Here is a 26,155-nt window from a genome sequence, read left to right as displayed (position 1 = left end):
AAGCACACAACATATTATGATAACCTTATTAGGGTTTTCCGTTTCCAACGGAAAACCCTTCTGTTATTCTTCTGTTTCTTATTAATATTTTTTTTCCCCGCAAATTTTGTGTAGGCCATTTCTCTAACATTTTTTGTCTGATTGCTATGAAACTTTCAGGGTATGTAGATAATGTTAAGGTCTAAAAACGGTTTTTTCAAATTTTTAAAATTTACTTTCTGTTATGAGTTATTGCCCTTTAATTGAAAATTAAGGGGTCTTTTGTCCAGAGTTGATCTCGGGAACTACAGATGATAGGTGCATGAAATTTGGCGAAATTGTAGGTAACATTTTATAGTTTTGCTAGCGATAAAGTTTTTTTTCTTATCTTTAAATCTTATTTGAGAAGGGCTGGGTATACTTGACTTTCCTTTCTCTATCCATCAGTATGAGCCGCGATTCTAAATTAATTTTTATCAAACTAATGAAATTCGTCCATGCTCTATAAAACTTATATGTAAAATTTTTACAATGAAATATTTCATTGTATGTTATGACTAATCAACCAAAATAACAGTCACAGAATTGTCCAAACACTTCTACAAATTACAGGTACCTGAAAAGAGACAATTTGTACAGATTTTTTAAGTATCGTCATGACCCTTTAATTAACAATCGTGTTTTAATTCGGGCTACAATGTTATATTTTAAACAAGCAAAAAATTCTTTCCTGCATACAATGAATGAACGTTGTTCATACATGCCAAAATATATAGGCTGTTACTGCCTACCTTTAATGCACGGATAAGCTTATATTCGTGTTTTATCATTATTTTTTTTTATTTAAGAAACGTAGGTATGTATGCTGCAGATAGATCTCAAAGTGAAGTGTTTTTACACGTATCATTCTGGTATATATCACTGAAATAAATCTGACATATTATTTAAATGACTTTCATACAAGAGATTATATTCAAATCGAACAACTTTCCTTGGAGGAAATAAGATCGATTTTTTAATTATTTGAATGGAAGAAGGAAGTGGTTATATCGTATATATATGGCTATATGGTATATATCGTGTAGATATTCGAATGTATTTCAGTCATTTAAATTGAAATGTGAATTTGGATTCTTTTTTAATTTGCAAAATGTCAGACATCAGGGCGTTATTTCTTATGAAAAAACAGAAAACTTCTCATCGAAAATTTCAAATTCCCGATTCCTCGGACGAATATGACACATTTCAGGAGGAAGTTCTGCAGACTACAAAAAATACGTCTGATGTCATACAACAAGTTAATAATTACGCCGCTCTTATAAAGGAGGAGATGCACCAATTACGAATGACAGTGGAGGTATTCAACGCAGATTTAGCAAAGCAGATGAGGACCCTCATTTCGAATTTGAAAGGTAAATTTGAGTAGACTTCGCTGTTTAATGTTGTTCTTGTTGAGTCCTGTTTAATTAATGTATTACACTGTTCTATGAAATTATCATGTTAATTTGACCATTTTTCTTTGTCCTCGGTTATTTATAAACCTTTCTTACGCAACAACTAACAAACTAAGATATATATATGTAATTTATCTTACCGACACTTATGCCGAATACAAGTATACCCAGTTGCTTTTATGAATGGAAGCACTTGATAAAAGCAACAACACTTGGCATCTTAAAAGTGACGGATCTAACATTAAATACAGACACAAAGCCAGTAAACTGAATATATAGAACACCAAAAATGGCTTAATACGACAATTGAAATTGTACATGACGTAGAAGATGTTTCTTCTATTAATAGTTTTTTTGTAATGTTAGTTGAATGTAGTGCCATATTTTGTTTTCATTGTTTCTATTTTATGTAAATTATTCTTCCCTGAAGAAGGGATCGACTGGTTATCCAGAAAATTTGACAAGTTTAATTGTTCGTGTTGTTAGCCGTTTTAGTGCTATATAGACGTGCGCATGCACTCTCGGATTTTGTCTTTTTTTTCCGAAAGCAAACACCGATTCTAATCCTGATCCCCCAAGCCAAAGAGGGGGAACTAAAAATGAGAAGGGGCTGATGTTAGTGCTAGGTAATCTGCCAACAGGAACTACAGCGCCAGACAAAACAACAGAATCAAATAGAGTCGGTAACAGGTAAGCAATTATCATGATCATATTGTCGTGTTGTAAATTTTGAATTTACCAAGTGGCAGTAAATACAAAATTTGCAACGTTGTCATGTTGTAAATTTTGTATTTAATTCAAAATTTACAACACGACAATATGATAAGCTGATTTAGCTCAATGGTGATGCTGTTGAACTAGTAAGGTGAGAAAACCCAACCCTTACACGAATAAAAAAAACCATTCTCAATGCAATTCCCCTTCTAATTGACGAAAGACAGATGGATATGCCCCTTTTTCCTTTTTCCACAATTCTCGGTCCCAACGTCTATATGAAAACTGCTTTTGTAAGGATTTCAATAATTCAACAGCTAGACATTTTTATGTTTCACAAAACTCTAAAGTACATGTAATTAACGTTCAATCACCAAATTGAGGGTCATGAGTTATCGAAAATGCGTTTTAATAATGAAATATTTAGCCAAATCACTAAGATCTTAAGATGGTTGATATGCATACTTTTTATGAACTGAAAATGTCTAGCCAAAGTTATTTTTAATTTACTTTACTTAGAGCACTGATCAATACTAATTCAAAAAAGAAGATAGACGAAAAAGATCACAATTCCGACAATTTAAAAAAAATTGCAGCTTTGCAAAAAATCAGCAATGAACAAAATGAATTGAGAAAAATGATGATGATGGCAGCTAATATGGCAAATGAATTGGAGAACGAGGGTAAAATTTCATTAGAAGGTCTCCTTGAGCTTAGAAAAGGGGTAAATAGATATGCCGAAAATTTAGAGAGTGCCGATGTAGAATATGCTCGGAAAAAGGAAGAAAAAAGAAGAGAGGAAGAAAAGAAAAAACAACAAGAAGAAGAGAAAAGGAAAAAAGAAAAAGCGGAAGAAGAAGCAAGAAGAGCAGACGAAGAAGAAAGAAGAAAAAAAGCTAGAGAAGAAAAGCGTAAAAAGGACGACGAGGCTAGAAGAAAATTGGGATTAGAAGTTAAGAAGGAGGAAGAAGAAAGAAGACAGAAAGAACTGGAGGAAAAACGAAAGAGAGAAGAGGGAGAAATAAAGAAAAGAAAAGAGGAGGAGGAAAACACAAGGAGACGGGACTGGAGAAATTGGGCACCAATGATGTAAAATTATCCAAAATTATTTTCTAGATTTTATATAGTCTTTATCAATGTTTGCTGATCTTTTATCGTAATATCGAGATAATTAACTCGTAATTAAGAGACCTTTTCTCGTAATAACGAGATAATTAACTCGTAATTAAGAGATCTTTTCTCGTAATAACGAGATAATTAACTCGTAATAAGTATTTTTTTTATGTGGCCCTATTCGTCTTTCGTACAAACATGTATTTTTTTAAAAGAATATACGCACGTAGCATAGTTGAAATTTGCCCTGTTGTGATATTTCTATGAAATTGCATCAGATTATTCATATTAAGAAATTTTAGAATTTTATGCATGGCTGAAAACCCTTCAAAATTTTTCCTGCAGTTATCCATGTCATATCGTTTTTGCTTTAGAGGAACAGCCACAAAGCGCGTAACCTGGTATGGGACACCTCCATGTCGTGACGTATTGTTTATCGAAATAAACAACAAAATTTAAACCAAATGTAATTATACAAGTTTTTGTCACCTATCAGCGTAGCGCAGTGGTTTAGAAGGCTTACTACGAATCTGTAAGTCATTAGTTCGTATCCCAATTTTTGATTCTCCAAATATTTTTAAAAGCTATTTTTTGGTTAAACATTGTAAAATTTGAAAATACTAAACCGGTGAAAGTATTTCAATTATAGTGTACTTTAATCCACAATAATATCGACAGTTGTCCCATACCGCCTTAAATAAAAGTTAAAACTCTTTACGCTTAAAGTTATAAAACTCTTAAAACGCAGTACATGTACCTATTGGGAAAAAATAATATTAACACTTAATGTTTATTTCAATAAATAAACAAACCACACTTATTTAAAATTTTCAACATATTGTCTAAAACCATTAATGATGTACTATTTCACTTTCATTTAGCCTTACCATTTAAAACCCATGTAAATTATAATAATTGTTCTAAAATATGCACCCAGCAATATTCCACTGGATTAAATATGTATATATTCTCCGATTTTATTTATTTGTTTTTGTACCATGTTGGCATTCCTTAATTTGAAAGTAATGCATCTCTCTAAAGATACTACCGACAGGATGGAACAACAGCCATCAATGATGGAATAATTTGTATTGCACTGGCCATGGAAGGTGAGATTACCCAGGATGACCTTACCTGCTACACGTCTGATGGTAATAAAGAAAGAGAAAAGTGTCTCGAACAAGACAAAAGAGAAATCCCCATCTCCACTCTAGTAACGGTCAAACCATCCACAAAGTCGGCAATACGTCTTCAGGTGATACATGTATATAAACAAAAATTATCCCCATGTATTCTGACAATAAAAAATGTTTTCATATTTGTTTACAAATGCAGTATCATTTTTTTCTTTTTTTGAATTAAGGAACCAATCCGCATTTTCATTCCACACCAGGCCAATAGAGGATGTAGGGAATTGATCGTCAGAGCTTCCATTGATGGTGGTACTTGGAAGACAATGGACTATGAGTCGGGCATTCCTCCTCAAGTTGATTTAGAGGTCTAGCTCTGTTTTTTCTCTCATTATTTAGTTAAAAAAGGTTTCAAACAAATAGAATACATGTATTGGTAAACTTTAAGGAACAGTCTTTTTATGCCACTTTCAAACTAAGGTCAATTGAAAACATAGGACAGCTTTTCATATACCTTACGTAGGTTAATCATGATCATATTTTACATACTAATGTATATTCATAAATGTGTTCATGCGTTATTTCTTCTTAAAAACGAACAGGACATCCCAATGGTGCAAATTGCAATCAACAACTTTAAATCTGTTGGAATAATAGTTGCTTCTCGGCCCAAAATGCATGCCTTCAGCCTTGGCAGAGATGGGGGGACTGTTGAAACTGACTCTCCAAATAAGACGATACTCACAGCTCCAAATGGATGTTTTTCAGAAAAAACTAACGGATCAATTCAGGTCACATATAAAACAAATTAAGTCGATAAATTGAGCCATCGTGGTTGAAACAATATTGACGCCATTTTTCGCCGTTTAAATTAAAAAAAAAACCTGTTTATAATGGAATAATTTGCAATAAGAAGGCATGATCATACGTGAATTACCTTCTAAAATAATAGTATTCATTATATGCTGAATGATACAAGTAGTTGTTGCATTGTAATTTATGAATATGTCGATACATATTTAACAAACGACTCTTTGATTTTTTTCTAGATCTACAATTTGAACTATTTATTTTGTGACGTATTAATTATTGTTCTTTTATGTAGATCACTGACAAAAAACATTCGACAGAAATGGCAAAAGATGTAGATGACTTACGAAACGCTCAAGTAGCATTAACTCCACATACTATCACTCTGGATAAAAAGAGCAAATCAAATCTTACGTTGGAGGTTTATCCAGAGCTTAAGAGAAGAGGTAACATACCGGTATTCATTTTCTTATCTTCTTTCTTGCATTAGTACTATTGTTTGCTTTAAAATTGGAATTTATATCAAAGTCACTAGATCCCAATCTGCACTGAAGGCATGCGAGAACATAATGATAAAGAAAATGGATGCTGAAAAAGTAGCAGATATCCTTTACGGAAAGGGAACAATGGTTAACTCCTCAACCATTCAAGAAATCAAGGTATATAGTTGAATCCAACTTTTTTTCAATTTAAAAAAAAACCTGCTGAACTCAAATGCTTTTATTATTTGATTTATTCACTATCCAATTTCTAGTTTAAATTGGTGAATTCTCTATATTATGTAGCGAAAAAAATTACCTGAAGACAAAGCAATGGCGTTGTTAGAAAAGTTGAAATTTTGTGACGAGGATCAGTTCCAGGATTTGGTTGATTCTCTTGAAGAATCAAATCAGCAAAATATTGCAAACGAATTGAAAAAAGCTCTCGGCGATATCGAACACTCAGAGTTAGGAAGTGATTTTGTTGGTATGTAGTAGAATAGTTATAAACATTCGTTCATCTTCAGTTTGAAATGCAACGTTTCTCTCTTTTCAAGTGATATTTTTTAAATGTTAGGTACATTGTATGTTGCATCAAGTGATTTTGATATGATGTTGTGACGGAGGCGCAAATAATATAACATTTCATAAATAGAGAGTAAAGATAAAATATAATATAGAGTTATTATTCAATGAATTCATTGATTGTCTTTCTTTTAATTAGATGCAAGCGAAGACAAGGTAGCTTTGTTATCATGCAAAAATGGAGAGGGCTGGACTATCGTAGATTTTGACAATGTAAAAGATGTCACAGGGGCATGTCGATTGCAACTGTTCACAGGAGGCAAATCTTACAGGTAAAAATTTTACCAAGATAACTGAAAGTATTACCTGATTTGAAAAATATAATTATGTTTCATGTAAAGACTTGTACACTTACGACTAATTATTATAGTTTAAGACATATTTTATATCGTCATCGTTTAAATCTATCGAGAAATTTCATTATTACTAGTGATGGCAAAAATAGTTTGCTTCCAGGAACTGAAGTTCAAAAGATGACAAGCACTATAATATACGAGTATATCTCTGTAACATATAGCGAGTTAAACCGCCCCAAAGAATGTTTTTCATTGCTGTGTTGAATAAACTTACGACAATATAACAATGAATTTTGATACTGTAATGTTCACCAATTGTTTTTGTTTCTTTTAATACAACTCTATAGTTTTAATATATGACGAATCACTTCAATATGATATGATAACTTTTTCGTGAAATATTAGCTATATATGAATATTATGTGTTTTAAAGGGTGAAAATCGTGTATTACCTCATCTTTCACGTGACCGCGAAATCAATTTTAATATTAGAATAACAAGTTAATAAAGTACAAGTACAGAAGTCCTATTGCACAAAATTTAGATAAATTCCTACATTTTTTCCCATATACAAACATAAAAACTTCACAAACGTATACGTAGGCCCCAGTAAATGTAAGAAAAATATAAGTAACTTCACTAAATATCTGTTTGGGTAGTGCATAATAATGTTTTATGGGAAAAGGATAAAAACAAAACGATTTTATTGGGTTTTATAACAGCGTGGTTGGATTAATTGTTCCTAAGTCGACTAAAGATTCGGAATTATCTCGAATGGCAGAGTTGTTCTACACATCATCAGAGCAGTTTCGAATGCGACTAATAGTGAAACAACACAGCGAAAACAAATACCGTTTGGCTATTCGCTGTGTCAATCCAGAAATGTTTTCAACAACGATTGCCGAACTGCGAAACATGGGCTATACGAAAGGACCAAGCGAAAGTTTCGAATTCAATGTGAAAGAAGGAGAGACAATATGGTTACAATTACTAGGAAATCGAAAGTTTGTTTCGCAGCAGAGCCCTGAAGTCCATTTTAAGGTGTATCTAAGTTCTATATACACGATGGATGTTCGGATTTCCGAAACAAAAGGAAAAGAAAGTACATCTAAATTTCGAAATGATCTTCAGTATAACGTTGGCCTTATAGAACAGAGGCCCCCTCGCCACGGAGTCTTTAAATTAGAGTTGTAAATATTGGAAACGTACTCTGGCTGATATATCTTGTAAAAAAATGACAATGGAAACAATTTGATGGAGTCGCATTTTTTTTAATATGTATTTACATTTAAGGTTGAAGTGCCATTAAGTTTTATGCTGCATATCCATGATGTTAGTCAATTAGTCTTAGAGCACCTTATGTTTTTTTTTATTGTTTTGGAATAAGGTACTTAAATGTATTTCTTTTTTTACATCTTTCTCTGACGAAGAACTTATGATTGACTGTTCGAAACTTTGTAGATAATTAACAACAAAATGTATTCTGTAAATTAAACGATTATATGATTGTGAGAATTGGTATAAAAATTATGTTTTTACAAAATATAATACTGTATAATATTACTAGCTAAATTATATTTTTAATATTAATTTATGAAAAAATTAAGATGTATGAGTAGATATATACGTTTATTTTGTGATTTTCATTAGCCAATAAAAAAAGTATTTAATTCATTCTTCAAGTCGTAATATAATGAATATAAAAGAAGCAACGTGATCGTAAAATGATAAAAAAAAATAGGATATAAAATACTAGTACATTATATTATAGTAGTAATAGTTATATCATAGTAAATTTTTTTATAAATATTTGTAGCTCAGATCAAACTAGAACACTTCTTGCGTGTAAATTGTAGTAAACTTGAAAAAAAACATATGGAGAAAGATAGAGGAAGAACTAGGAAATGGAATTTCGCATTAATTGAGTGATGAAATTAATTTTACAACATAGAAGAATTCAAAACTACATAACAGACACAAACACAGTCATAAAATGGTAAAACATTCTCTTGATAAAATGCATTAGCTTACACATCATTATAATCCCTTGTGTTCCAATATTTGCAGATTTCGTGGATTTACATACCTATCATCCAAATAAGTCAAGAAACACAGTCCGAATTCCAAATATAATGCATAAAAGCAAAACCACGAACAATGTCAAACAAGCTTTTAACTAATAAGATAATAATCAACGCATGGGTGTGTAGTATCAATAATGATCTTTACCATAGTAAATAAATGTACTTTACAAAAATACAATGGTACTTAACAAAGTGGAAATGATTGAATTTCAATTAAACGTTACATTGTTTTCCCGTGGAATTAGTCATTATCAGGAGCACCAACTTCTATCTGCAAAGACATATTACAAAATACTTTTTATATAATTGTTTTAAACCATACTAAGATATGATGTACACAACTTTATAAAGAACTTCGGGAAAAATTGAATTAAAAGTACATGTAGTAACTTGTCATTCATTTATGAAGAAAAAATTGAAGTCCGTTTGAAATTATCCCAAAATACCAGTTCAAATTTATCATACATTATTTCATTACAGTACATAGCGTACATTTAAGTTGTATTAATCCCTATAAATGGGAAATAAAAGATTTTACCTTATTCTTTAGTGCTAAATTATTATACAGGTATGCCACTTACAGTTGATTTAGGAGTGCAGAAAAGGGCATCATCCATCAAAGGAAGGGGGAAAGAGATAGAAAATGTTCCTTTTTCAACTTTTTCTGGCGCATCTGCAAACTAGGAAGAATAATGATGAAATGAAGTGATAGACAGAAATACAAATATACAGAAGTAGTTAATGTGCTATACAATCATATTTAGGACAAATTGAACATAAACAGTATTTAAATTTTTACGTTACAGATACCGTAATAATTTATGACATACTGTACTTGGGCCGTTGTCTTGTAATCCAGAAAGCCCAATGACATGAAGCTGGAATTTACAAAGATCCATTATTTGGATTCTTTCCTTTGGGACATAACATACTGAAACAGATGGTGAAATCACAATTTATAAAATTACAAGTAGAATTATCATAAAATTGGATTAAAATACCTTACACGTAAAAAAGTTTGTCTAATTAAATTTTCTGAGTGAGATGAAAACTCGCTGTTATTTTAAACTCAGCGAATCTTAATTTTTTTTTTATCTTGGTAGTAAAACATGAGAATACATACAAAAGATTAACAATGTAATTGTTTGATAATGGTTCATAATAATTCAAAATGCCTCACCTTTTACAGTTTCTTTGGATTTCGCTGGAATGTTTCCGATGATGGGTTTGGAAGAGAAGTTCGCATCATTACTGAAGCGAACTTTGAATTTGATTTCTTCTGATGTTATGTTTTCTATCGTGAACGAGGTTTCTGACTGGAATGTTGAGTTCGCTGTGAAGATAGGGAAAATGTGCATGGAAGAAACTTCAACATGTTGTCAAAATGCGTTAGGGTATATTTTACTTATAGTATTGAATCTGTTGAATTTTGTGCCAAGAACTAAATATATGATCAACATATAATAATGTTGAAACCATGCCAAGGAATGAACGTAAACAAAAGTTCACATTGATAATTCGTATTTATTGGCTTTTCGCGGTGACTCTTGATATGAACTTTAAATTTAAAGGTCATATTAAGGCCCGCTTGAGCAAAAACATTTAATGGACTGAACAATTAAAAAAGTGATATGTACCTGTCATGGAGAGAACTTCCGGGTGTACCGTGACGGATTTCATTTTATCGGAAATTTATCAATTGTCCCAAAGTCTTCACATGTACATTCATGTAATTTGCCATCAATGCAGTCCACGGGGCTATTCTTATCGATCTATAATCCCAATTTGACCTGTTCGAGTTGGAAATCCTCTTGTTAAATATTCAGGCATTGGCATTCAAGCAATTCGTTATTGCTCCGCAAACACACACTCAGGTAGTTTGTGTACGTTTTAACATATTCCTTTAAAGATAAGGTCTTTCATTCACATAAGCAATTATAATTACCACTGCCCCATAATCCGGGAGAATGTATTTTTCTTGGATGTTGGTGCTCTTATAAAATTGCTCTAAGACTTGATCTTTTAATATGTCCGTCTATAGGTTCATAGATTTAAACTTTGCAAAACAAACCCCCCCCCCCCCAAAAAAAAAAACCAAATAAAAAAAACAAAAACAAAAAAAAACACAAAAAACCCAAAACTAACCATTATGATGTTGATATTATTTTTTACAAACACTTAAAAATTTTAAATTCTAGAACCATTTTATTAAGAGCTTGGACTTTGTGTAGTTGTGTCAAACAGCAATGTGACGTAGGCCTGTCTACTTCATTGCTGGTCACTCAGCCATGACTCTTTGAAATCAACAAGATTTGTCTAGCATTTGAGGTAAGACTACGGAATCTGTGTATATTTCGCTTGAAACCACTATAGAACTTGTTTTGATGTAAGAAATGGATAGTTACATCCTTCTGAAAGTCCAATGCCTTGATAAAATGGTTCTAAGAACATTTATAGAATATATCCTTAGAAAATGAACAGAAAAAAGTAAATTTAAACCAAATTAATTAATTTTTTAACATAGTAATGATGTTTACATTGAAATGAATGTTTTTTAATTCATTTAATTTTTAAAATCATAGAATTGTAGACTGAAGGTTTACAGATTGTTTTAGCTAAATTGATAGTTCTCTGATTTTAAACGTTTAACATATAACGTGTCACACATACATGTACATGTATTAATAACGCCTGTTAATTTTTTAATAGTTGTTTCTATAAAACCTTGTCTTTAAAGACAGACTGTAATATTAAATAACTTCAATTTACTGATTTTATTTCGAATATTAAGTAAACTGTCTTTTTTCTGATATTAATAATAACATTGACTTTCTAAAATTTATTTGTTTGTGTTGGTTTTGGTTGCTTATGAAAAAGAGAATTGACATCTTAATCTAAATATCGAAAATTGCCAGTTGTTCTTAACATTCAAAGTTTCATCGAACACGATCAAGTACAAACGAATTTCAAATTCTTAAACAACCTGACCGTATTGCATTACTTAAAATTAAAACCTAAAACCTGCAAAAAATTGTAACCAATGTTACTAATTTTTCTGCTCCTTCGATGTTGCCTAATGTTTGTGGGTGTCAATAGGTTATCAAAAATTTTAGGATGCTTGTTAACGACACAAGATATTTTGGTTTTAACTTTTAAACCATTATGGAATATATATGTATGTGGACTTCATTTGTCATTTTAGCAGGATGTGTGATTTTCCAACTGTTTGAATACAAGAACAATTTCCACGATCTCAGACGTTGTGTGAAGAACGAGAATGAATTCCTGCAAAAGGAAATTAATCGCTTACAAAGGGAAATACATCGATCGCAAGTGGAAATAAACCGCTCTCAAAATCGACAGAGGAGGGATTTCGAAAAGAAGGCAAGTATATTCCAAGATCGAATAGAAAACACAGTGATAAAGATGGACAAGCTAGTAGAACGTGTGACAATTGTGGAAATACTAATCAAGGAAATACACACCTACTCAGGAAACTAACTACATGTATTTTGAACAGGGGTTAGTAAACTAACTCGAATTCCGAATGTCGGACATGATTATTAATACAAATCACCAGCACTAAATGAAATTTGATTTTATTGTTATCATAGTACTCTTGTATATTGTTAATCTGAACGAAAAATGACCCTTGTCTCGGGCATTTATCATATTTTTAAAAATCACATCTATAGTTTAGTTTCCATCTTCTTTAACAACTTTGGACAATTTTATCAAACGTGGCCGGAATATTCTGTAATAAGAACGTATGTGGCAATCCTTCCTAAAACAGGAAAAAAAAACTATATGTGATTTGACTTCCCTCCTTTGTTAAAATTGTCTACTCTGTAAACAGGTTCTATATCATCGACAGAAGCATCTATGTATATAATTGACATTTGATATAAGACACTTGAAAACCATTTATCAAATGAGCTTACTTCTAAACATTAAACTGTGTTTCACCCTATTCCATCTTTGTTGGCTCTTCTAATTAAAATTGAATACAACGCTTTTTTCGGCTTCAAGTATTTTTGTGTATTTTAAGTTAAATTTAAAGAAAGATTATGCAAAAAAAAAACAACAAACAAACCCATTATTACTATATTAGTTCTACGGCGTATGTTCTGATAGAGGCGATAAAAGGTCTTTCAAAGCAAACTCCTCGCATTCTTATGCTTGTATAGAACCATTTTAACAATACCTTGGACTTTCAGTAGGGCGTAGCGATCTATTTCTTGCGTCAATACAAATTAGGAATGATGCGGTTTCAAGCGAAAAATGCAGCGATTGCGTAGTTTTAGCTCAAAATCCAGACAAATCTGTTGATTTCAAAGAGTCATGGCTGAACAGCAATCATTATGAAATAAACAGGTCTACGTCACAATGCTGTTTGACACAACTACCAAACGTATTACACCCTTGCAAATGTGTTCGGAATGTTTTCTTTATCGTTGCTAAGTATGTGATAAATCCAGAAGTGCTCGAATGAAAGTTCACGAGACTTCACCGAGATTTGTTAAGTTCCTGTGAAATTTCGAGCGGAAGTATAAGTGTTCGGATAATATGCTAAAAATACGTAAGTACTGGTCAATTTTCATATCATATCCTACTTTGATTTATTTTAAAACATCAAAATCTATTAAGATATATGTCTTATTTCACCATCTAGCAGTTATTTAAATTAAACGATGATATTCAGAACAGAGTTATCGTTCTTGTTCAACCACGCGTAGAGTCGTTGAAAATATACACTGGGTTGCTAAATAAAACCATAGCCATGTTTGATGCTTGTGGTGTGCAATACTATGTCTTTTAAAAAATAATGGGTGAATGTTTTGCATAAAAACTTTGTATATCGAGCCATTTTCAAGGAACATTCTGCATAAAATAGTATAGTTTCTTTCACTATTGATGTTATTACTAGGTCAGGCGCGGATCGAAAATTAATTCCTAGGGGGGAACTCTACTACGCATGTTAATTGGTTGCAACAGCAGAAAAAAACTATTTTTGTATTGTCACATTTATTTCTAGAATACATTTTATCCACCAATTAATGAAAATAAAGTTTAAAATCAATAAACGTCTAGAATTCATATTTGACAACAAGTACCTAGATTCTATGAAATAGACTATAAACACGAGGCACGATTTTTAATGCGAAACTGAAAGGGTCAAATAAAACCACGTGGTCTAAAATTTAAATGACAATAACATTCGCAGGGGTGTATTAGCTCTTGGTTAAATGGTTCTATCTGTAGATTGTTGACAGTTTAAAACTGGATTACACAGCCATTTTTAGTGCTGACCTAGCTTATACTGCAAAAATAGATATCATATCAATTTAAGAAGCAGATCCTTGCGGTTTCGAGATAACAATATCCGTTTGATGGAAAACAATTCAGACAATAATATACATGTATTGTTGAAATGAGTATTTTAGGTTTACCTGCTTGGTTGTCAACAAATAAACCATCAGATCTATTTAAGATTTTAAGATATGGTTTGTTAAATTAAAAAAAACAACATTTAATTTAGTAAAGAAAAAGTCCTTAGATAACGGATAGTCAAATTAAAAATAAGTTTTTTCGACGATACTAGGGGTTCATGTGCACGAAATAATGTTGCTTAAATTGGATACATGTACTTCCAAACAAATATTTTCTTTGAACAACGAAAAAATAGTTCATTTTATACGAAAAACAAGCTCATTAACTATGTATGATATGAGTTAAATTTGGCCCCCATAATTCGCCATCTTAAAAGTGTTTCGGGTACAATAAAATGTTATGTTATATTTTAAAAGAGTTGATGTAAAATATATTTCTCACCTATTTATTTGATTTATTTTGATGTTATTTTATATTGTTATACTTTCATGTTAAATACTGAAATCTGATTGGTTAAGACGCAGTTAATAATATTTACTATTACCCTCAGCGTTAGCAACGCACTTGGCAACGGGTAACATTAAAAAATGTTACATGCGCGAAAATTATGCGCGTACGGTTCGCTGTAGAATTCACGTTATTCCTATATAAAAGCAGTAAAATTTTCGTAAAAATTTTAAAAAAGACATTCAGTATAACAAAATAAATAGTGCCTGTTTATATAATGGCAGTATATGACGTCAGAAGTGACGCTTTTTATTTAATTCAATCAAAATCGGTCAAAAATTTACATTTTTCTTATCTTTTTATGAATGGGAAATAAAGAGCGCATGCTTGAACAAGGAAAATTGATTGTCACTTATTACCCTTGGCTAGATACATCTCTGATTAAAATATTTTGTTTGTTCAAGCATGTGCTCTATGTTTTCTGAAAGAAAAACTGCTTGAAAACAAGCTGTTTTATGCTAAAAATGCAAAAATGGCGGGAAAAAGGTTGTCTTTACGATGTCATATTTCTAAATTGTGGGTAGTTGAATCAAATTGAACATTTTGTAAAACGTCAGATATATATCTGTACAAAGAAAACAGAGAATTACAGTAAAATGATGATGTTCATTTTAGGGGGCATTTTAGGACCATATCATATATAGTCCTCTGCTTGCATAATTAATTTATTCTTGCAAAAATAAAGTTATTAATCCGGAAAAAAATAATTATTACAAAAGATTTTTTTTTTTTAGAAATCTGATCCTTTTGCCCAACCGTAGAATTAACGTAGGCTACAGTATTATGATACTGCATGGTATTTCCAACCAAAAAAAAATTAGTGATAAGCGATCATAAATTTTGTCTTAGTGTAGAAAAGGCTAAATTTGTGATACTCTTACATTTTAGCCTTCTAAACAATAATTATGGAATATATATGGTCTTTATTTGCCTTTTTTGCTGGATATGTTGTTTTTGAATTATATGAGTACAATAACAGATTTAAGTTACACGAGCAAAATTTCAACGAACTCCAAAGCCAAGGGAAAATTTTGAAAAATGAAAATGAAGCATTACGACTGGAAATAAACCGCTTGCAACACCAACAGGAACTTAGCAAAGTTAAAATTAAAAGTTTAAATACTGATTTAAAGAACAGGGATGATTTTTTGAAGGACATCGACAAAGGATCAAGATTATTCCATGAAGAGTTAAAGAACACAGTGAAACAAATGGACAAATTTGTAGAGCATGTGAAAAATATGGACAAACAAATAGAGAATATGAGTAAAGAATTCAAATTTGTGTACAGGGAACTTAATATTTTAGGCAGGGGTAAGTGAATTCATTATCAATAATTATAGTCTGCATTTCTGTTAAAATGAATCGCTGCCAAATTGTTATTGTTTATTATGTCATTCGTAGGTACGTTATAATAAGCTCAAAGTCTATTACATCACAACAAAGATATAATATGTCTTACGAAAGTGAAAACATTGTAATGCTTACGAGTTAATTACCAGAAGACGTACATACAAGATAGTTAGTTTTACAAACGACAGAGCATAACTTGGACGCATGAAAATGCAAGATATTATAATTATGAGATGATAAGCCTATTTTTCAATTTTTTTAAAGTCAATTTAATTTTCTATAGGAATAGTTTGTGTAGATTTTGTGGGTATACATTGACATCATTCCTGGATTGCAATTATTCATCAACATCAAACATATTAAGTTTTGTTTATCACTAAATATTCAGAACAAACTTATTTTAAAACTTTCATTGACAGACTATAAATAATTGCTTTGCAAATTGAAATAATCTGTAAAATGTCAATGGTATATAATTTTAGATGCAGTGACAATTATCAATTGGAATTTAATTTTTTTTAATTATGTCAAAACAGTATTGTATTTGAAAAGAAGTAAATTGCATATAAGTGTGCCAAAAATTTACTTCATACAGTTATGTACTTGCATATTTTCATGCTGTCGTATCTGAAGGAAAATACTAGACGTGGTCTTATCAGTTTGACCCTACAGGTAATCATGTGTTTGTCCTTAATTCGAAAATAGATTTTCTTTGTTATAAGCTCGTGGTTTAAACGTAATTAATACTATAAAAAATTGTCTCAAAACGCATTAATTTTGTTTAGGAACAAGTTAAAGCACATTTTTTAGTGAATTAAAAAATACATGTATTTCGATGATACTTAAAATTACTAAAGGAGTTGGTTAATTGAAGACTATTGTAATTTATGTTCTTGTGTTGGTGTTTATATGTATGTGGATCTTGCGGTTTCCTCTGATGCATACAACTCGGTATATTTACATCTACCAAGTACTATTTCTTATATTTCTTACTGAAACTTACAGTTAATTCAAAGTTCTATAGAAACAGCCAGAATGAAATCTACACGTCCCATTTATTGATTGGTCAAAATCTAAAGCGGCTGAAACTGACAAGAAACTGACAGGACTGAAATCGACACGCCATGTTTATTGAGTGGTCGAAACCTACAGCGACCTAAGAAAAATCACAGACTGCACGAAATAATCATGATGATGTCAGACTCAAAGTCTCACAAGAGACAGTTTGGCTGTATTTTTAGCTAACGTACTGTTGTACATTAACATTAACTTTTCACAATTAATTTATTAATTAGTTAAAAGAAAGATGTTAATATAAACAATAAATTGCTGTCTTTGATGATTCATGCGGGTTATGAATGTAGCGATATATACAAATATTTTTTACATGACTCGCTTGGCAGTTTATGTATTTTTTTCTGCAATGTCGCTACCTTCATATCCCGAATGAATCACCAAAGAAAGTATTTTATTGTTTAAGCTTATTTCAGAGAAAGACAATGATTTGGTCATATATGAATACGAAACGAATCATTCGTGAATCTTCCATCGATTTATTTAAAATTTAGAGAATTGATATAACTATACAGCTTCAAAATCTTTGTTTTTTTGTTTCAGCGACAAATACCAACATACTAGACCAGGGAGGCACGCGCAGTGATTACAAGGGCGGCAGTGTTGTACTAAACACTATTAAGAGTGGTGTTGACTTCATCATTAGGAAACTTGTTGAATATGTTTCAGTAGGATTAAGATCTATACTTTTGCTCGAGTGAAGAAAATATATATGAGTGAAAAAAAAATATACTTAACAAACTTAAGAGCATTCAATGATAAAAGATATTGGAAAATATCAAACTCTAAAGCCAAAATATTTGGTTATTTTTCTTAAACAACATTTTATGGCCTAAAAAATCATATCTAAAATTTTGACGCAGATCTGTTTAGATCGGGTAATTTGTTGCTTTATTATATTTCAAATTTTAAAAATTTAAAATTTTAAAAGAATTTATACTCTCTAAAATACTGATTTTCAATGTTTTATAATTGTCTCTAGTCAGGTTTTAATAGATTATTATCAGACTTTTATAGCAACAGTTATTTTCATGCATCATGCAATATAAAATGTTTTTTTTTCTTTTTAAAGCCATCTTCTCTTATTTTTCATCTTTTCCTCCTTTTACTGACTCAAAATATGATGACGCACCTTTATTTTCCGACGATTGTTACACAAAGTTCTTCAAAGTTGTCCCGTTTGCCATTGATTGCAGTATAAGTAATAAAATCATGTCAATATTTAAAAGCTTGTTTGAAACTCATCAGGTGCTTCAGAGTGAACACACTATGGAATGGTCAAGATTTTTTTTATATGACATAGATAGACGCGGCTTACTTTCATATATCCAGTTAACTTAAAAATAAACTTTTATCTGAATTTTGTTTTTGAATTTAGACGAATTTATTCCTAGACATTTACATTCTGATATAAATCAATTTTCCGTGAAAACACTATACCTCTCGAAGATGTTTTTGCAGCAATTTTTAAAAAAAATACTCAATATTCATCTATATATTTATATACTATAAAAAAAAATTCGAAAGATTTCTTTCTTGAAACGCCCCCTCTAGCTTGTCAAAGTTAAATACATAGAAAAAAAAAAAAATCTACGGAGATTTTGCATTGCAACTGATATGAACTACCCTTACTACGTTGAATAATTATGCGAGATGTTCCGAGTGGCTTCCGAATGATAAAAATTATTTAAGATATTTTCCATTATGCATGTAAATCTCAGTAAGAAATTTATTTTCGTTCGTGTGAATTTCTCTTGGTGAAAAAAATGAGGTATCAATGAAGAAACCTTAAATTCGTTCCCTTTTATCGCTTTAATTGACACGTATGTGTATTTTTGTTAAACTTCTTAATAAAAATGAGGATAACCGTGGGACAGGTTATAAAAGTACATGTATTATAATACTTTTTTGTTCTTATAAACCAGCATTAAGTTCACTTTCGATTTGTTCCCTAAAATCTCCTTAAAATATATACGAATAATTAGTTTTTTTAAGATCGCCTGAGTCATTCAGGTTACCTATTTAAATTAGTTTTCGTTTGTCGTCGTCCATGGTCGTGCGACACGCGTTAAAGCTAACTAATATTTACATAATTGATTGAAGTATGTATGAAAAAAATTGATACAGAGTGTTATAATATAACTTTGGTGGTTAATAAAAAATGCCGTTTTAATTCTTTTGAAAATTAATTTGTCACGATTTGAGTTGAAAATTTGATTTTATTTTCTTAATCTATAGCTAAAATATTTCTTATGTCCACTAAAATTGTCGAGTAATAGGCGAGATACTGAACTCGACTAAACAAAGCTCATGTAATATTTAGTTTTCAATTAAATTGTTGAAAAGAAAACTAAATTGGATATGACCAACACTTTAAGCCTTCTTAATGTATTCCTTATGATCTAATATCATATAATATGGTTTTGCTTCAAAAGAATACTTTACCAGTACACAAGTATGTCACTAACCTAATTACAAAAACATGACAAATCAAATAAAATACCATTGTGCCTCAGTGAAGCGTTGTCAACAATGAAAAAAAAATCAAAGTTTAAAGTTGTTAGTTACAAGTAAAATCGTGACCAAAATTGTTCAACCCAATAATGTTTTTCTCCTTTAGGTTTAGTTGAAAAAAACCCTCCATAATTTCAAAAACCTTTCATGCATTTTATTAAACTTTTAGTTCAAGGTAAAGCACTTATTTCGCACAATTTCCATTGCTTATCTGTTGCAATAAAAATGACAACCTCACTACACACGTGCGTTATATCACACGAACATTTAAACTGACAGGAAGTGACGTTGTCGTGTGAAAAGTTAGTTGTTTCTTCAGACGAACAGAACTTTAGACTGGCTAATGACACATCTTGTGAATCAGAGACCGGTACGGACACCTGCATAAGAATTAAATAAATCACAACAATTCAATCAAACAATAAAATGTTTTCATTGGGTTCCAAACATATGAACGTAGCGATTATTGCAGAAAAAAAATATAATCAATTCACTTGGGTTGTATATTTTTACTGCAATGCTCGCTACCTTTAAAGATAATATGAAATATAAAAAAACCAAACCAACCTTGTTTAACCTGAGGTTTGCCGAATATGACTGTAATTCACATTGTAGCAAAATTTTTGATCGATAATGAAATACTTGTAATCCATCTAATGTACATGTCTAAACAATTTATTTCAACTTCACAGTAAAGTAGAGTAATTAATCTATTTCAACTCCTCACTAATAATTGTAAAACACAAGAATAGTTCTGTAGATTCAGAATTAAGATTTAAATGATAAAGAAACTTTTCTATTTCGGGATAATCTAATACACGTACTTCCGAATTATTATAGTCAATATTAAAAGAGGTTGTTTCTCGGAGTGTCTGTAAATGTTAACGAGGCCGAGTACAGAACGAGTACGCACGCTTTCGCGCAGCGTTTCATTTGTATTGTGACGTCATCTTTTTGCTTGGTTGACGCCATGGCGTGATAGTTTCAACTGCAGATATTCAGCGAAATTTGTTGAAAATGGCTCGTTTAATGTGTAGAACTAATGTTATAATGTGGAATAAACATAACTGTCTCGAAGTATAAGCTATATTTGGGCTCGGGTTGAAAACGTGAAGAGGGTTCAGCAGGCCTAACCCTCTGTCACGTTTTCTTAACCCGCCTAAATATAGCTTAATTCGTATATTTCAAGACAGTAACCATGTATTTTATATTAATGACCCTTAATATGTGATGTTATATATTTCTTTATTACTTAAATATGTCTGAATGCTTTAATAATACTATAAAGATCACCTTTTCCGCCTTTGTCAAATAAAAATTAGCCATTATCTGACCAATCTGGGAAATTGGGCATACAAAAATCAACTTTGATAAGACCCCTGGAACAAACCAGGAGGTAAAAGGTTTTTTTTATTAGACCATTTGATGCCTTTTAGCAATAACTTTAATATGTAGAACAGAAAAAGAAATCCCTAGGGCAGAAGTTTTAAAAAATGTGCAAAATTGATACATTTCAAGCGAAATCCCATAGGGTCCTATGTTAAAGATTAACAAACTTTGAGATGACCCCCTAAACAAACGGTGTGGTAAATGTCTTATTTTTTAATCTTAAAATAATAATTATATCAATAGAAATTCAGGTAAAAAAATTCATTAAAAAATCTAGGGCAGAACTAATTAGACCCGGCCTCGTTAATTTTCGAATATCACGTTTACTGATCAAAGACAGAAAGGCCTATAGTTTGTGATCAATGTATTCTTTAATTTTTTTCTGCTTCAATTTAAACAAAGTGACATGAAACACGCACGAGTGATCCGGAATTGGCGACTTCACTGTACATAACAACTGACAACTCTAGTGCTTTAGGAAGAACTCTTAATTTCTCTACACACTAAAAATTTCAGCAGTGGGTCATAAAAGGATTCAACAATTCTAACCTGAATTGAAGATTGTCCACCATGACGTTCACAGAGGAGGTCTTCGCCGTGAAGGAGAATTGTAAATTGGGACCCAGACACACCCAACAGGACGGATGCATTCATTTTCAGCAGAAAAACAGGAGGAGTGTCACCGTTACTAGGCAACGTCATACAGGATGTGTTGCTTTTATCCAGAAACAGACTTACGTTCTTTATCAAATTTTCCATGGGATCGTTATAAAATTTCAAGTAATCTGTTACTAAGAAAACAAAATATGAGGATTTATCATCATGTCACAAATTTCAATAATTATTTATTCCAAACTTTGATCTTTCACACATAAAACAAAACACTTTACTTTATAATCTTACTATACATACCTGGGCTGGATCTGAATTGATTTTGTACACAACAACTGACATTCATGCATGCATTGGGACGAGAGAGAACAACATCTGTAGCTAACAAAGGATTGGAAATGCCGTATTCTGTCATCGTCACTCCAATTGAAACAAGAGACAACTGGGAAAGCAAATGTAAAATCTGATATAGTGAATAAATACAATACAATGTAAAGTAATCAAAAAGCATAAAAACGAAATTCAAGGGATAAGTTAACACTAAGAGCAAAAGAGAAAAGATGGTAATATTTATATCAGTTCAATACTTCTCACTTCAATTTCTTTAATTTCGAAGTTTGAGCCGTCTACACTGACCAGCAGGCTGCGGTTCACAGGAAGAAACGACTGCGTTATAGGAACTGTTATACCGTCAACGACAGCCAAATCGGGAAATGACGTCTACAATTCAATGAAAAAAAAATCAAAGAAAAAGATTCATTGATTACATGCACATTACAAAATTAATATATTTGGAGACACAATTACATGACCAGCATCGCGTTGAAGAAATTGTCTTTGTCTCTGTGATAAAACACCTTTCCCAAACAAACATGTTCTTTGCTTCTTCTTTTTTTTTTAGAAATAATATAATTATGTATATTATGAGGTTCGATAAACTCATTGTGGTTAAGCCATTTACACACATGTTCATGTACCCCTGTTTTACCACAGTGCACTCTATAAAGTTACAGGTATATAACCATTTTTTTGCAGTGGTGATAAGATTGGGCTATTTTAAAGTGATAGTCGCCACTGTATTAATTTATACCACTGTTATTTATACTGCGTTGCAAAATAATTCGTGCATTTTAATTTTTTTTTCAAAATGACCACCCCCTCTCTTCAAAAGGTTTTCAAAAAAAAAGAAGAAAACGACAGAAAATCCGTAACATATAATTTAATCACATGAATATTTGTTTACTAGGGGTTCTGACGTTGCATAAAAAAGCATCATAAATTGCACCGCGGTGTAGTTAACAGAAACATGCCTATTTGGATTACCAACATAATATTTATTTCCCTTTGATTTTTTTGCCATTCAATCGCACTCTTGTATCTTATTTCAATTTATTTCAGGCACGTCATCATTACGACGGTGCATGACAATTAGGATTAACTCTATTCCTTAAGCAAATACAACTGTATTGATAAATAGCTAATGTACTTTTTTAGATTTACTGCATATATACTTTAAGTGAGATCAATATCTTTTTTACAAAAAATATAATCTGGACCATCTTACTATTTGGCGTAGCGATAGGTTGTAACAAGGCCATTTTTGAGAGTAGCTGCCGTGTGCACGTGTCTGTACGCACAATTCCGTAGGGCCTCCCCAAGTAGTAATGGGTTTGTCTTGTTCTTTCAAAGAAACTCGAACTCTAATTGAAATCACGTTTTCTGTTATGTCATTTGAAACTTTTAGGTTGCAGAATCGTGGAAATCGAATTATTACGTTTTCAATGCTTCCATCTATGGACCTAAGGAAGAAAAAAGATATTCAAAGGATATACATGAGTGAGGAACAACGGTCATTACTTTGCTTCAAGAAAATGGTTGGGAAGGTTTGGGTGGGTATACAGACAAAACATACTTTATCTATTGAGAAAAAGAAGGTTTTTAAAGATTTTCTCTATATATTCCTATGTAAAAATTCATCCCCCATTGTGGCCTCACCCTACCCCTGGACTATTATTTAAACAAACTTGAATCTATATGATCTGGGGATGCTTCCACTCAAATTTGGGCTTTCCTGGCCTAATAGTTTGGAGAAGAAGATTTTTAAAGATTTTCTCTCTATATAAAATTTTTATCCCCAATTGTGGCCCCGCCCTACCCCCAGGGACCATGGTTTGAACAAACTTGAATCAACATTATCTGAGGATGGCTACACACCAATTTGAGCTTTCTTGGCCAAATAGTTTTTAAAAAGATTTTCTTTATATATTCCTGTATAAAATTTATCCCCCAATTGTGGCCCCACCCTACCCCCGGGGACCGATTTGAACAAACTTGAATCTACACTATCTGAGGATGCTTCCACTCAAATTTGAGCTTTCCTGGCCAAATAGTTTTTGAGAAGAAGATATTTAAAGATTTTCCCTATATATTCCTAGGTAAAACTTGATCCCCCAATTGTGGCCCCACCCTACCCCCGGGGACCATGATTTGAACAAACTTGAATCTACACTATCTGAGGATGCTTCCACTCAAATTTGAGCTTTCCTGGCTTAATAGTTTTTGAGGAGAAGATTTTTAAAGATTTTCTCTATATATTCCTATGTAAAACTTGATCCCCCAATTGTGGTCCCACCCTACCCTCGGGGACCATGATTTGAACAGACTTGAATCTACATTATCTGAGGATGGTTACAAACCAGTTTGAGTTGTCTTGGCCAAATAGATTTTAAAAGAAATTTTTTAAAAGATTTTCTCTATATGTTCCTGTATAAAATTTATCCCCCAATTGTGGCCCCACCCTACCCCCAGGGACTATGATTTGAACAAACCTGAATCTACACTACCTGAGGATGCTTCCATTTTAATTTGAGCTTTTCTGGCCTAATAGTTTTTGAGAAGAAGATTTTAAAAGATTTTCTCTATATATTCCTATGTAAAACTTGATCCCCCAATTGTGGTCTCACCCTATCCCCGGGGACCATGATTTGAACAAACTTGAATCTACACTATCTGAGAATGCTCCCATTTTAATTTGAGCTTTTCTGGCCTATTAGTTTTTGAGGAGAAGATTTTTAAAGATTTTCTCTATATATTCCTATGTAAAACTTGATCCCCCTCTTGTGGCCCCTCCCTACCCCCGGGGACCATGATTTGTACAAATTTGAATTTACACTACCTGAAGATGCCTCCACACAAGTTTAAGCTTTTCAGGCCGAATAGTTTTTGAGAAGAAGATTTTTGAAAAATACCAACAAATTTTCAATAATTCTCAATTATCTCCTTTTTAAAGAGGGCGTGGCCCTTCATTTGAACAAACTTGAATCCCCTTCACCTAGTTGTGCTTTGTGCCAAATTTGGTTGAAATCTGCCCAGTGGTTCTTGAGAAGATGAAGATGTGAAAAGTTTACAACAACGACGACGACAACGACGACTACGACGAACAACGAAGACGACGACAACGACAGACAACGGACAAATTGTGATCAGAAAAGCTCACTTGAGCCTTTGGCTCAGGTGAGCTAAAAATATAAATCTTGAGATAAAATGAATCTTTAGTTAATGAATGCATCTATTTTTATCCTTGTATCCTTATATATCTGCTTATGAAAATTACCTATTCTCATTTGTGAAAACTTCATCAAAAACCAAACATGGGAAATTTGATCCAATTTTCACGATTTCATATGAACAAACTGTAAGTAGAGATGAAGTGTTTGCAGAAAACGGAAACTCCAATTCAAAAGGAGCATAGCACTGGTCAAATTCAGTTGATACATCTATCATAAATTCCAAGTTATCTCCAGGTCCAATGCAATCCTCAGAGCAGGCATTTGTTATAGATATTGTATAGTTAGTTGAAAGGTTTGACTGCAATGAAACATATATTCTTAATTATCCTTATTTTTGAATATGCATAGTCTAAATATAAATATCATGGTAAAGTGTTGGCTAAATAAATCAACATACGATTCCCTTTCTTCATGATTTCAATAAGTTAACTTTTCTCAGAGACAATAGGTAATTATGTGTAAATTAATTAAATTATCTATGTCAAACACAATTCCTCTTAAAGACCAAAAACTGCAAAAATACCTCATTACTAGAATTTCCCAGAAACACTGTTGTTGACACCAACTGAACGATGGGATTCACTCCGTTAGTTACATGAAATACGTCGAACGGTTGGGCAAGCACATGTGGCTGATAATCAACCCGAATAATCATTTCATCATCAGCGGATAGAGCAGTTTGTTTGCTAGGGATCCCAAAATTCGAAATAAAGAAGTTTACATTTACGTAATTTGAAGCGTTATGTGGCATGTCCATATGAAGACATTTTATATTTTCCCCTGTTGATATCACAGAGAAATGTGTTATATTGAGATGCTGTTCCGCCACGATTGCTCTAAACTCCAAACCGTAGATATGATATTGAACGGTTTTCAGATTGACTAATGTTGAAAACGTTGACATATTGCACATCACTGAAGGCAACGCATTTCCCGATACATATTGTATTTGAGATTGACTCTGAAAAAAAGTATTCGTTTAATTACTATAAATTAATTTTTATACAATTTATCTTAATTTTTGGAATAGTGATCTTTTAAATCTTTTGATTCTTTATTATGTAAAGAGTAGCTGTTTCTCTGTTACCGATTTTCATTTTTT

At 31.8% G+C, this 26,155-nt stretch overlaps 3 protein-coding genes across 5 annotated transcripts in view; 1 reads left to right on the top strand and 2 right to left on the bottom strand.

Moving 5' to 3' along the window:
* The first annotated feature begins 972 nt into the window (after nt 1-972).
* LOC105342232 (uncharacterized) lies at nt 973-8,067 on the top strand. Its single transcript, XM_020072950.3, has 11 exons — nt 973-1,391; nt 1,982-2,123; nt 2,667-3,236; nt 4,302-4,515; nt 4,624-4,758; nt 4,993-5,181; nt 5,496-5,646; nt 5,729-5,859; nt 5,986-6,166; nt 6,404-6,536; nt 7,283-8,067. Exons 1-11 carry the CDS (start codon nt 1,130-1,132, stop codon nt 7,752-7,754), a joined length of 2,580 nt encoding a protein of 859 aa, XP_019928509.3. The 5' UTR covers nt 973-1,129; the 3' UTR covers nt 7,755-8,067.
* A 322-nt stretch (nt 8,068-8,389) lies between these two features.
* Nucleotides 8,390-10,531, bottom strand: LOC105342229 (uncharacterized). Its single transcript, XM_011449108.4, has 5 exons — nt 10,282-10,531; nt 9,825-9,977; nt 9,475-9,575; nt 9,226-9,324; nt 8,390-8,915 (listed from the first exon to the last, which is right to left on the bottom strand). Exons 1-5 carry the CDS (start codon nt 10,322-10,324, stop codon nt 8,886-8,888), a joined length of 426 nt encoding a protein of 141 aa, XP_011447410.3. The 5' UTR covers nt 10,325-10,531; the 3' UTR covers nt 8,390-8,885.
* Nucleotides 10,532-18,598: 8,067 nt separating this feature from the next.
* The window catches only part of LOC105339718 (uncharacterized), a 33,174-nt gene continuing 25,617 nt past the window's right edge, over nt 18,599-26,155 (bottom strand). For 2 of the 3 annotated variants that reach the window (XM_066079250.1, XM_034480593.2), the window contains 7 exons: nt 25,577-26,014; nt 25,098-25,351; nt 23,049-23,283; nt 22,079-22,204; nt 21,785-21,926; nt 21,422-21,663; nt 18,600-19,863 (listed from right to left, as the gene is read on the bottom strand). In XM_066079250.1, the coding sequence (XP_065935322.1) occupies nt 19,654-19,863; nt 21,422-21,663; nt 21,785-21,926; nt 22,079-22,204; nt 23,049-23,283; nt 25,098-25,351; nt 25,577-26,014 (1,647 nt within the window). In that variant the 3' untranslated portion in view covers nt 18,600-19,653. Of the gene's footprint in view, nt 19,864-21,421; nt 21,664-21,784; nt 21,927-22,078; nt 22,205-23,048; nt 23,284-25,097; nt 25,352-25,576; nt 26,015-26,155 lie in introns of all 3 variants that reach the window. The other variant, XM_034480594.2, reaches the window with a different exon arrangement.

Source organism: Magallana gigas, chromosome 3, assembly GCF_963853765.1.
Source record: "Magallana gigas chromosome 3, xbMagGiga1.1, whole genome shotgun sequence".
NCBI lineage: Eukaryota > Metazoa > Mollusca > Bivalvia > Ostreida > Ostreidae > Magallana > Magallana gigas.
The sequence above is the reverse complement of the archived record's forward strand: the minus strand, read 5'-3'. Positions and strand labels throughout refer to the sequence as shown.